Source organism: Falco rusticolus, chromosome 13, assembly GCF_015220075.1.
Source record: "Falco rusticolus isolate bFalRus1 chromosome 13, bFalRus1.pri, whole genome shotgun sequence".
In the NCBI taxonomy this organism is placed as follows: Eukaryota; Metazoa; Chordata; class Aves; order Falconiformes; family Falconidae; genus Falco; species Falco rusticolus.
Genome location: NC_051199.1, coordinates 7216946 through 7229988, shown reverse-complemented (window position 1 = coordinate 7229988; position 13043 = coordinate 7216946). Strand labels below are relative to the sequence as shown.

The following is a 13043-nucleotide window of genomic DNA, read 5'->3' as shown; positions in this document are numbered from 1 at the left end:
GGTTCCAAAGGGCACTGCCTCTTCTTTGAAATCACGTAATGCTACTTTCTTAAAACTAGTTTTATCAACGGCAAAACACAATTTTATCTTTCTCTGGGCGAGATGTAGCAGTTCCTTCTCAGAGAAAGAATTTGAGAAAGAGACGAAGCCAAATGTCTCTTGAGCCATGTGGATATTTGGACCTTTAGAAACAGTTTAGTTGAACGGAGATGGGGAGTTGTTAAAATACAGAGACAAAAGGCAGGCACAGGGTTAAACCTGTGTGCCCCCATGAGCTGCGACCACAGCAAATGAGAAAGTTGTCAAAACGGGGAAGGTTGGAATTGCCCTGTCTAGACAAAAAGAAGGAGATTTTTATTTTTTTTTTCAGGAGGAGAGAGAAAAGTGATGTTTAGAGCTTTTGGTAAAAGAAGCTCCAGCTGCAGAACCCAACCCCACAAAGGGCTGTGTCCACCCGGGTTCTCTGCTAAGCTACGTTCCCAATTTGTCAGAATCTCAATACAGATCTGGGCTCAAAGGTAACGTTTATAAACTGAGCTAAATCAAAATGATGTGTCTGGACACTTCAGGTGTCTTTGAAAACCAAAACCCAAATAAGTAATTGGGCCACTCGGATCCGTGTATGGCTTTAATCAGAGCAACGTGTAAGATAATTTTGTCTGAACAGTTTCTGAGTGTTGAATGTTCTCTAAAACCAAGACCAGTAAGTACAAAACATGTAAAAAATTACACTCTTTTTGTTTCAGGGGAAGCGCAGGGGAAGTGGAAGCCCTTCCGCTTTTGAAGGTGTGCGGTTTTTATTTCTCGCTGCTCAGATGCCATGGTTACAAGCACTACGGAAAACAGGCTGCTGATACCAGGTGGGCTCCCCTGCTATTCTCCAGCAGTCAGGATTTTTTTTTTTCTGCCCATTAGTGGGTTTCTAACAGCAAATGGAGCGAGGCTGGACACTGATGCATTTCAGCAATGGAAAGGGCCAGATGTCAAAAACTTCTGATTCGGGCCAGAGCGCCGAACCCTCCCCATTGCCCTGTTGGATTCTGCTACATTTCTAAGGGATGTGTCTTGTGAGCAACAGTTTTGTTTGGGTTTTTCCCCAATGAGAAATGAAGGAAAGGTGAAGGCAACACACTTAGCTGGAGGCTTGCCCACAAACTGATGGCTTTTCCCAGAAGTGGTGAAATGAACTGGGATCCACAGCTGAATTCCTTACTTCTTGCTTGGCCAGGACCTGTTTGTTACAGGTGATTAATGTGTTGAATGACTCTGTTCTGGCGCTGGCTATATATGCTGGACTGTAAAAGTAACTAACAGAAGGATCGCCAGACTAAAGAGGCCACCTGTGTGCATAGACAAGATGTAAAAGTACTCGGTGTAGCATCTAATGTATTCAAGGAAAGGGGGGTAATGCTTGAGAATTCCCTTGGTGTCACCAGCGCTGCGGGGATCCATTTTCCCAAAGCAGGCAGGCAATATGCTGCAAGCACACTATTCGGGGGCAAAAAGGGAAGAATAAAAAATGCACAACCAAACCAAACAACGCTTGAATGCACGGAGCATTTATTCATTCCTGATCTACTGATTTTACACCACGCTGATTATGTTTGCTTGCATATTTCATTTCTCATCTGGCCTGTGTCACTTACATCTATTTTACATGCACGTGTGTGGCAGAGTCAGAGTGGTCAGTGCAAGGATGGCCCGGGAGAACTTGTCTCTGAAGTGTTCAGGGTTGGATGGGACTTCCAAAACCTGTTTGGATGACCAAACACAGCAAGAAGATGGAGTGTATGCATCTGTCATGCCCCCTAGATATGACAACACTTGCTATTTATGCAAAGGCTAAAGGTTTTTTGCCCAATACCTGAGTCTTACAATATTATAGTCATAGGAGACTTCAGAACATAACTTTTTAGGAGGCTTTTTTCAGCTGAATTGGCTAGTTAGGCAATAAAAGCCCTACCTTGAGAAAGAGGTGAGCAATTTTTCATTCATTAGTTCTGGAGTTAAATCCAAACCACATGAATAGAGAATAGAGGGGAGGAGTGTCCGGCAGCAGACTCCATCCTAGGAAATGGAGAAGCCTTTGCTTGCTTTGAGTGTATTTACTTGAATTTCATGCATAAGACAAATTAAAGCACAAGAAGTCGTTGACTACATTCAACAGCAGTCACTGCTGTGACTGGCAGGAAGAACCTTTATTTCAGGGACGACTTGACAGTTTTTAGAGATGAGGAAACGCTCTGGCCTTGCAGGTTCGATCTCCCTCTTCATCTAAATAGAGAGTCCTTCACTGTAGCCCCCTTCCCTTGTTCCTCTGGCAAATAAGAAAGCTTTCTCATCAGCACCTTTGCAGGGTTTCTCCTCTTGTAGCTGTGCTATAAAATCATTGATTGTAACAGCTGTAAATTGGTGTGTAACTGTATAAGCCCACGAAAGACACAGGTTGGCAAATTCTCTTTTTATTTCCTCTTTCCCCCTCAAAAAGCCCTGAGATAATACTTCTCCCTTCTTTGTGAAGCCTTGCTAGAACTGTACAAGAGCAAAATGTCATTGGTGGTTGCAGCAACTGGCATATCAGTATAATATTTTTGCTGCATCTTTTAAACTTCAAAAGAATTAAATAAATCCCAAGGTGTTAAGGCAAGCAGATGGATATTACTACTTGTCCTCTTTGGAAGTGCAGCTAATAGACCTTCTAGCAAAAAGCCAAGAGGTAAGAATCTGGCTGGTGTTCTTTGGTTTGGGTTTGTTCTGTTTTGTTTTATAAAGGGGTTCAGGGAGTAGATTATAATTTCACAAATAGAGGAGTGGTGCTTCTGGGAAGGAACCGGGGTGGGAACAGACTCCTGAGTAAGCACAGAGCATCAGGATCTTGGGATTTTGCATTGTATTTTGAAGAATCCCCTTGTCACTGGAGTTTTCTAGCCTTGCAGTGACACTCTGGTTTGGTGTTGGCTGGAAGGATGTGAATCATTTTTCCTGCTTCCTGCAGCAGCTGAAAGCACGGTCTGTCCGGGTGTTCTTGAGTCACCCCAGCTGGTGTGCTCCGTGGCAGCCTGCGTGGCCACCACTACGCAGTGAGGTGCTGCTGGTAGCACACACAGCAGAGGGGTAGCTGCACGGGCCTGTGGGTTGCCGTGGTTGTCCCTCCTGTGCATGGGACAGTGCTGCCCTGGGCAGCTGCTCCTGTGCACCCCCCTATGATGTGGGGAGTAGATGTGCCTGTTGGGTCTTAACCTTCTTTTTAAGACCAAGCACATTCAGGAGCTTTGCAAATTATGTGCCACTTCATATGAAGCTTTCCAGGAACTAGAGGATGTCCTGGGTGCTCGGTACAGGCACCCCAAAGCTCCTGAGGAGCATGTCATTGCTCACTTGTAGGCTGCGGTTGTGGAATTCACTGAGAACCTGGGTCAACTTATTAAGAAACTGCTGGTTGAATGGAGGGGTAACAAGGCTTGCAGCTGCTGTGAGAGTAGCAACTACTCGGTGGAGATTTACTCCAGAATCCCAGATTTTGGTAAGAAGCTGTGCACTCCCTCTGCCTGGACGAGGGGGGTCACAGTTGTTTTCTGCCCGGTTCATCTGCCTCTGTGAAGGACAGAAGGAACCTGGACAAGCCTCAGGTGTGTGTAACGCAGTCATAGACTCCTGGTACTCTGCAGGCATCTCTTGAGGGTCCGTTGGGTGGGAAAGGAACCTGTGCATGTTGTTTTGGAAAGGGGCGATGTGTAGGTAGGTACCACCCATGTTAGGGGTCAGCTGCGAGTAATGAAGACACCCTTGCTTTATGAAAGCTGGTCACAAACACCAAATAGCATCTGCAGGCCCAAAGGAGGTGAATTTGCTAGAAACTGGTGTGATTCAGACCTTGGTGAGGCACGTGGGTGCTGTGAAGAACCTCTGCCAGTTGGTGGAAAAGCTTGATGGGGCTGGTGGAAGAGCTGATGTGTGTCTTCTGGGCTTTCCCCCCCTTCTCAGCCTGTGGAACACCAACTGCAAGGGCTGTTGCATGGTGACAGTGGAAGGTGTTTTATAGTGACTGCTTGGCACGGGTTGGTTCTGGTGAGCTCGGTTTAGGGTGAGGAGAATGAAATTCCGAAGCTATACTGGTGTGCCCGAGTCACGGACGGTGCAAAGCCCAACACACAGCGAGGCTTCCACAGTGGGGGCCACTGGCAGCTGAACCCCGTTTGGAAACCCACCTCTGGGTGGGTGTTCGGGCTCTGCCTGGTGCCCGGGAGTTTCCTCTCAACAGGCACATCATTTTGAAGGATACTTGCCTCTTGGGTGATTTTTCCATGAGGCTGCTTTACTTTGTACTTAGATGGCCCAGGAAAGCAGAGTTCAGCTGAGGGTGAACAAACCTGGGCAATTCCTGAAGCTGTCTGCAAACACGTGCTTGAAGATACCTTAGCTCTGCACTTCCTCAGGGGCAAAGAAAACTACTCGCTGTGCTTTCAACCTATATTTTAGCCTGAGATCAATGTAAAAACCAAAAAACCACAAACTGAGGTAATTTTAGACTTAAGAACTAAGGCCAGAAGGGATCATCTAATGTAATTGCCCTATGTTGTTGTTTTACTAAGGAGTTTTTGTTTGCAACCAAAGCAACTTGTATTTGCTCCTAGAAGGATGTTCTTCTGTCTCACTTGACCTGATGACACTAAGAGAAGGGAAATTCATGGCTTCTTCCAGTGTCTGATTTAAACCTTTTCCCTTCTCATCTCAAACAGCTTGGACCCACTACCTAGCTCTTGGCATTCCAGGCTCTACTTTGTTGAATTAAAAGACTTTTTGAACCCATGGCTTCCTCGGCTGGTAAGTGAACAATATAACATACGTATATGCAGTATAACTAATCATATCACCCTCAGTCACCAGCTTGTAAGCTTAAAGTCTCTTGCTGTAAGGTGTATTTTCATGTTTGAATATTTTCTGTGCAGGCTTTGATTTTAATTTTTTTTTTAACCTTCTTTAAGTGCGGTGCAATGAATTGCACTTGCTGAGAACAATAATGAAATGCTGTTGTTGTTTGGGGAGCTAAAAATCCCATGGAAGGAGGGAGACTATTTTTTTTTCCCCTCTTTAGCTTAGCTCATGCAGAACCTGAGAGGCTTGGAGTGCATAGTTTAGTGACATTATCCATTTAGGTAACTGTGGCCTCAGGAAATCTCTATCAGAAAGAGTGTAAATGCAACTTGGAACCAGGCATCTCATGCAAGAAAGTTCATTGTCTTATTCAAGACTTCCGAAGTATGTCTTAGGAAGCGGAGGTAGGATAGGCTTCTGTTAAGACAGCTGGATGAGTGGGTTCTTTGGATCCTTGGGTTTTCCATGACCTGGTTCAAACCATCGTGCCCACCTGTGGAGCAAGAAGCTGGCGATGTCAAGACGGGACGGCCCCTTGGGGATGTTATCTGTGGAGAGTTTACCTGATAATACTGGGGGGCCAGGATTAACCAACACTCATCCCACCACGCCTCTTTGAGAAAGACATTCTTTTTTATGCCTTTTTGCAATAACTTACTGCTACTGACGGCATCTCCAAGGGTAAGAACTGTAAGCTGTCTGTCACAGGCAGGAATGAGCTGCCTGCTTGGCAGAAATTTCCCTCATTCCCGGATTCCCTAACCCTACTGCTAAGGGCTGGGCTGAATTATGAATAACATTCTTCTGGTTTATTTTTTTAATTGGAATAGAGACTGAAACGTGTTTATTTGGAGATGAAGACTCTCTAGAGACCTACGTGATACTTGGTGGTGGGAGACAAAGGAAGATGTAAGTTGATTTGGGCAGTTGGAAAGCTTGATTTTTGCCTCCTGGCCAGAGGGCTCCAACAAAAGCCCTGGTGGTGTTGCCAGGAGGTCAGGAGAAGGTTTGAACTGTAAGTCCTCCCAGCTGACCTGGTCTAACAAGGAGCAGTTTTTCCCTGCAACAGGTGTGAATGACTGACATGCAAAGAGAAGGGAAAACGAGCCCTTCTTTCTGTTCTTCCACTGCATATCAAACGAGAGTCCTCCTGTTAGTGCACTGCCCCTGTCTCCTTTTACAAGGCGGTGCACTGTCAGATCAGGTAGTCTGTTTGTATTACTTTGGAATGGAAAAGAATAAAGGCAGTTTTTATAAAGAAGAACTTGAAAAGGCTTCGCTGGTTTTTCATCAGAGCTGCTGGAAACCACCTTTTCCTCCCACTGCCCCTTCCCCAGTCCCGCCCCTGAAATGCTCACCTCTTCCTGCCTTTGTCAGGGAAGTGTCAGATTTGACACCTTTGCAGTAAGGTACAGAAATGCAAATGGAGAAATCCAGCAACACCTAATCAGAGGATGTAAACTTTCTGTGAACCTAATTTGTGGATTTTAAAAAAAATATAAATATTGCTAGCACATTTCTAAAATGCTTTTGATGCTTAAAAAAATTTCCTAATAGTACTGCTTTGACCTGACTTTTTCTTTTCAGCTAATAAAGGGCGGAGAAAGTGCACAGGGGAAAGGGGCTATTAGCCCTCTGCTGTGGCTCTTCCTAGCCATCCTGGCTTTGGGAGAGCTGCTGGCTCTGGCCAGCAAGCTCACAGCCCCTCTGCCCATTTCTTTCTGCAGCGGTGTGGATGTGATGAGCCCGGGTCTCCAGCTGCTGTGGCAGATGTGCAGGGAGCTGTGTGTGTTACCCCAGGTGTGGGAAGTGCAGCAGCACTAGCAGTGATATACATAGGAAAAGGAGCAGCAGATAAATGGGGAAGGCCAGCTTCAGCTCGGATTCTCCAGGGTCAATATAGGAGGAGTTAAGCAAAACGGTGGCGATGCTGCTTTAGCAGAGCTGACTCTGCTGCTACCCCTCGCCCCCGTATACACTGCTGAGCCAAAGCTGCCACTTTTATGTTGACTCTTGGCTGTGTTTCTGTCACCAAAGTGTCAGGATTTGCACTTGCTTTCACAGGAGCGTTATAGAAGAGCCCTAACCTGGGGGTCTTTCATCTTGTGGAAATGAAGCCAAGGCAAGCCGCCTCCGGTGTTCCCGCAGCTGCGGAGGGGCTGGAGTGGCTGCACCAGCTCAGGATCAGCCCTGGCTGTCACACACAGCCAGCTCAGGCAAGTGTCCGCAGGGTTAAGGCTGCTGTGTGTGTGTGCTGCTGCTGCGAGCCTGGGCTGGGCTGTGTTACTGTGTCAAGGAAGGAGGCTGTGGCTTCACCTCCTCTCCAGTGCCTTACAGCAAGGAATGTTTTCTAGATGTTAAAAGCAAGGGGCTCAGTCTTAGTGGTGTGGTAAAAGCAAGGGGTTCTGTCTTAGCGTAGCAGGGTAACATACTGCAACATGTATGTAATGTGTGAACTTCCCCTGGTGATTGTGGCAAGGTAATGAGAGAAGTGCAGAGCCGAGTATTGAACATGTGATACCTAAGGGAAGTAGCTTTATAAAAGTAAACCCGGCCCTAAGCTGGGGAGAGAGAGGTGCAGGGTCAGTCTAAGAGGTCATCTTGTCTGTAGGGTGTTACTTTTAGTGCAAGTGGCTCAGGCTTCTTTTTCATTTACACTTCAAAATGCTAACCTCCCTCCCTAAAGCAGAGAGGTCACTAGAGGAGCTCTCACCTCTCTCTGCTCAGCTGGTTTTTTTGCCCTTCTCCCCCCAGTTCAAAGGCAATTTAGCGCAAAAGGGAACAAGAAGGCCCCAAAAAAACTGATGGCCATCTGAATAAGAACACCCACCTCAGGTAACTTAAAGAAAATTACAAAGGAGAGGTCTTACTGGTATCTTAAGTTTCCATTTTTATTATTCCATAGGGTTTGTTAACAAAAGAAAGTTACACGTCTAGTCCCTTGGTAGTTAGGTTGTTTCCTTTCTTGCTTGTTCTGTGTTTGGGAACTTCCACATATTAAGCAACTTCACAATCCTTTTTTGTTTTAACTCTGTACAATGACAGCTCTCTGAAAGGCATTATCACAGCATAAGTAACCTAGCATCTCCCAAAGGTAGTAACAGGGGAGGTGTCAAACCTCACGTACAAGAATGCTGGGTGTCCCTCCCCAGCCTCCTGGAAACTTTTTTTTTTTAATTTCAAAGAATACTTTCCAAATCCATTGCACGCTCTTCAACTCCGCATTCAAGAGAAAAAAAAAAATCACCAAACAAAAACAACCCCAACTGCAAACAACCAAAACAAAAGAAAACCACCGAACCCCAAAAGCCTGTGAAGTCATGCCCCAGGACACGGTTTGCCTAGCACTTCTGAAGTTAGAATTGCAGCTGGGTATGAGCAACACCCTCAGACAGCAGATCCAGTAGTGTAGGGTTGAGGCTGGCAGGCAGAGAAAGCCAGCCCAGCGCTCTGTGGCCCAAGATCAACCTCACAGCAGTGTGACCTTGCTCCCTGCAACAACTTAAGTGTCCTCCAGTATTAAACAAAAGAAACATTTGAATTCCAATAGCCGAGCTAACAATGCTTAGTACAAGAATTAAGTGCTTAATTACCAGCATTGTTTCCACAACCTATACATATTTTTGTTAATTAAGTTAACAACAGGGAACCATATTCTTCATTTAAAAACCGGCCACAAGCGCTTCATGCTCAGCAACACATGCCATCAGTTGTGAATTCAGTATTTTTTATTAAAGATTAAAAATAAAAAGCATTTGACACCCTAATATACACAAAGTCACAATAAACTCAAATGTGCTAAAAGCAAAATGTGCATGAAGACAGTCATTTCTAAAAGGCACCCTGCCACCAACATCTTTTAAATGTTCTCCTAATTCCACCAGGTTTCTAGTTTTTTCTTCCTTCACTGAAGGCAAGACTCTAGAGTGCTACGGAGCTCGGATGCTAACCACGCCAACCCCTTTCAGGGATCTTTTTGCTATCACTAGAACACCGAAAACAGACTTCACTCGAGCTTCTCACGGAGTTAACCCTTACGGTTTCAAAACGCACCAGGGCTTTTTCTTAAAAAGGAAAAGGTAGGGCTAGTCGCACCATTTATAAGGGCCAAGAGAAAGAGACAGGGTTATAAAATAACTGCTGTGTCCCCACCGAATAGCTTTGCTAATAAAAACCCAACTCCCTCCTCCCACCCGTCCCCTCCCAACCTCTCATAAAAACAGCCCCTAAAGTTACAAAATGCCACACACGCACACAGAGGGATGCAATGTTACCGCGCTCAGCTATTAGCCTGTCAGGGCGTGACAGTGTGTGGGTACCAGGGATGCCGTGCCACGGATGCAGCAGTCCCGCAGCCACGCATGCAGTCCCGCAGCAGGCGATGCCTGCAGCGCTCAGGGGGGTCCCCGCTGTCCCCACTAGGTAGGTCTGCGTCGACTCCCGCCTGCTCCACCGTTACCAGGGTCTCCACATGGATTTGGGGAAGCTAGGCGACGGCAGGCCACGCGTCTGCGAAGCGTCCAGCCCATCGGTGGCCGTCTGGCCCGGCTCGGCCTCCGCCTCATCCGAGTCGGAGCAGGTGTCCTCGCTGGGGCAGGGTGAGGGGGCAGCGGGGGGCAGCGCCAGCCCCAGCCCCGGGGGGGGCCGCACCGCCGGGGGCAGCGCCTCGCCGCCGGGCCAGGGCCCCAGGGCAGCATCCGCCACAACGTCCGCGATGGAGTCCGGGCAGCCGCCCTCGTTGAGGGGCATGGACTCCAGCAGGTGGTTCAGCAGCTCGGCGGCCGTGGTGGCGTCGATGCCGGGGCAGCTGGAGACGAAGGTGTGCACCTCGTGCATGCACTGGATGTAGCCGGCGGCGAAGCGCTCGCTGGCCTCGCGGTGCAGCCGCCCGCCCTCTGCGCCGCGGGAGACAGAGAGGGGCGCGGGGTGAGGCGCGGCCGGGCCCCGCCGGCCCCTACCGCCGCCCCGCCGGCACTCACCGAGCGAGCGGCGCTCCAGCACGGCCTGCACCCGCCGCACCGTCAGCTCCAGCACCTCCGCGTTCTCCAGCTTCGCCTGAAACTGACCGGGGCGCCGCGGGCCGTCAGCGCGGCCCCGGGCCCCGCCGCCCGGCCGGTCCCCGCCCCGCCGCCTCACCTCGCTGTCGGCCAGCAGCAGCCGCAGCTCCTGCAGGCTCTCATTGATCCGCGCCCGGCGCTTCTTCTCCACCAGCGGCTTCCTCGTCTGCGGGGGGGACAACACCGCCCGTCAGCCCGCCGCCCGCCCGCCCGCCCCCGCCCGCCGCAGCGCCCCCACCGCTCACCCGCCGGTCGGCCCTGGCCTCCGCGCAGTCCTCGTCGCCCCGCGGCGGGCGGCCCTTCCCGGGCCGGAAGGAGGGCGCCATGGCGCGCCCGCCCGCCCCGCGCTGCCGCCCTCCGCTCCCCCCAGCGGCTCCGCTCCGCTCTCCGCCCCGCGCCGCCCTACTTATACCCTCTCATTTGCATGTCAATGAGCCCATTGGCCGCGACGCGCGGGCAGCCGCCGGAGCGTTGGCCGAACGGGCCAATGGAGAGCGGCCGCTTTGTCTGCGCCGGGGTGGGGCGGGGTGGGGCGGGGCGGGGCGGGGGGAGCGCGCGCCGCCAGCCTTTGGTTGCCGTCGGCCGCCGCGCTGCCCCCGGCATTGTTGGCCCGGCCCGGCGCGGGCTCCCCGTGGGCTGGGCAGCAGCGCGGGGGGGGCGCCCGGGGAGCGGCGGCGGGGGGCGTCGGTCACCGGCAGCGGGTGCCCCGGCAGCGGCGGGTGCACAGCCTTGGGAACGGGGAGGGTGCTGGGGCGTGGGGGCTGGTGGGCCCGGGCCCCGTGCCAGCGGGCCGGGGGGGGGGCGGCTGGGCTGCCCGTCCCATCCCCTTCCCCCGCCGGGGGGCCGCCGGGCCCGGGGCGCACCGCCGCCCTCCGCCTGGCGCTGCTGCCGGGCCGGGCCGGGCCGCGCTGTGCGGTAACCCGATGCCGCCGGCAGTTGGCAGCTGCGCTCCCCCGGCAGGCCGAGGCGCATAAAGGCGCCGGGGCTCGTCTCCGAGGAGAGCGACAGGTGTTCGCTCCCGCTCCCTTTGTTCCTCCTTTTATTCTCCCCCCTCACGCATGTCGCGGTTTTACCGCCCCAGGAGACGGGAGCCGCGGCCTGAGGGGGCCTGGGGGGCCGGGCCCCCGCCTCCGCGCTCCCCCCTTATGCCATCTAACCGGGGAAAACCCTCTGGTTCGGGGGGTGCTGGGCCCCGGGGACCCTCACCTCTGTGGCTTTGTACTGCTGGCTTACGCCGGTGTTGGGCCCGGTGGCCCAGCAGCTAGTGGCCTGGTGGTCCAGTGGCCAGCAGCCCGGTAGCCCGGTGGCCACGCGCTCCAGGAAAGGCCACGGTAGCTCTCCATCGGTCCCGCCGTTCCGTAATGCCGCTCTTCATCTCCAGCGCGCCTGTGCCAGCAGCCGTGCCAGCCACATGCTGATCCGTGGCTGGTGGAAGAGCAAACTGGGATGGAGATGTTCTGTGGGGTCCACAGCCAGCATGGGGGGCACCCAGCTGCGGGCCCAAGCCCAGGTCACCCTGCTCTGCATATCACAGCAGACCGGACATTTCCCAAAAGGTGCCCCCCTTAGGTTTCATCCTTTTATTTGAAAGTTTGCTCTGCGGGTGACGTGCCAGGCCGGAGCAGAGCGGCATGTACCTGGGGCTGGGTGATGGTCCTGCTGCTCCTGATGGTGCCGGCACCCCACGCATCGCGCCCTGGAAACTGGCTCATCCTTCTCATTGATGCCATTAACACAGAGTAAGCAGAAATGCTATTTAGGCCAGGCCAGGCAGGTAACATTGTTGTCTTTTAAGCAAGCAGAGACACTTGTGACTGTGTTTTGTGTCTAGTTTATTCCTGGTTAGCCTAAATGGGAGAGGAAAAAAAGGCAATTGTCCAGGCTGCAACTACAGCGAAGTAAGGGGTGTCACAATTTTGGAGTCATCTGCTCTGAACCAAAACTAGGCACGTAAGGTCAGCAGACATGAAAACACACACACTTTATAAAAATGTGCAGTACCACACTGAAGGTACGGTAATCACATGGTAAAAACAAAGTCCCAGAGCCTGTGACCTTGTTTTCTTTGCAGAGACAGCTCAGCTTTTCCTGGTGTATGTAACGAGCGATGCTCAGGCAGTGGGTTTTACACTGGTGTAAATTCTGCTGATTTGCATGAGAAACATTGCACTGCTGTGGTTGCAGGTGCAGTCCCCAAATCCATCAGGCCACTTTACTGCAGTTGTCTTTATCTGTTGTGTTTCAGATTCAGGTTAGAGATGCTGCAGTGCTAATCTGGGAAAACGGGAAGTGAAGGAGCTCCTGAATTCCCCTCGGTCATGGTTTGGATGTGTCAGGACTTGGGTGATAAAATGCTGGCGGCTGCTGAATGGCACTGATTTCTCACCAGCCTCCAATGTGCATGTTTTTGAGCAGTAAGGAGCCACAGGTGCAGGGTGTGAGGACTTCTGGATGCACGAGAAGAGGAGGATACTGCAGCAGTGGGCTAGCAAATCTTGGCCAAGAATAGCCAAAGAGCTGGCCGTGGCTGTAACATCCTATTTCTGTTCTGACTTGGTGGGTGCTGATGGCAAGGTATTTTATACGTTGCTCGCTCTTGCTCTGCAGTGTGTCTTTTTGTATTTTCTTTGAAAAGTTGCAGGTCAAATAAGTTGACAAATGCTGGAGCCGTTTGTGCTGGGCATTAAAAACGTATGCGCCATAAATATCAATGCATTGCTAGAGCTGCCGGTCTGGAGGAGGGAGTCACTGCAGGCTATCTGCTCCAGCCCACAGGGATAATGTGACATTTTTGTGCCACTTTAAACAAGTTCTGTCACATCAGGTGAAGCGAATCATGGTAACCTCATGCATTTTAATGGAAATGTCAGCAGCAATCTAGTAAAAGAAAATGTTCTTTAGATACCTTGTCCAATACCTCAGTGCTTGCCCATGCATGGTGGTTTCTGGAGATTTCACTAAACCCGTTGGCTTACCCGTATCATTCTTTCCAGGTTAAACCCATCCTGCTGTCTGCTGATGGGAATGTGTACGGGCCCTGCTTTCTGCTCAGCTGGAGGGTGGAAGTTTAACCTCTGCTGGAGCAGGGAGCTCTGCCTGAGGCTGGTGCTC

The 13043-nt window shown here is 51.1% G+C and overlaps 1 protein-coding gene across 1 annotated transcript; it reads right to left on the bottom strand.

Annotated features, from left to right (window-relative positions):
* Positions 1 to 7741: 7741 nt before the first annotated feature.
* Positions 7742 to 10298, bottom strand: LOC119156997 (transcription cofactor HES-6-like). The gene is made up of 4 exons (XM_037407483.1): positions 10178 to 10298; positions 10012 to 10098; positions 9855 to 9936; positions 7742 to 9770 (listed from the first exon to the last, which is right to left on the bottom strand). The coding sequence occupies exons 1-4, from the start codon at positions 10256 to 10258 to the stop codon at positions 9331 to 9333; spliced, it is 690 nt and encodes a 229-aa protein (XP_037263380.1). The 5' UTR covers positions 10259 to 10298; the 3' UTR covers positions 7742 to 9330.
* Positions 10299 to 13043: the final 2745 nt, after the last annotated feature.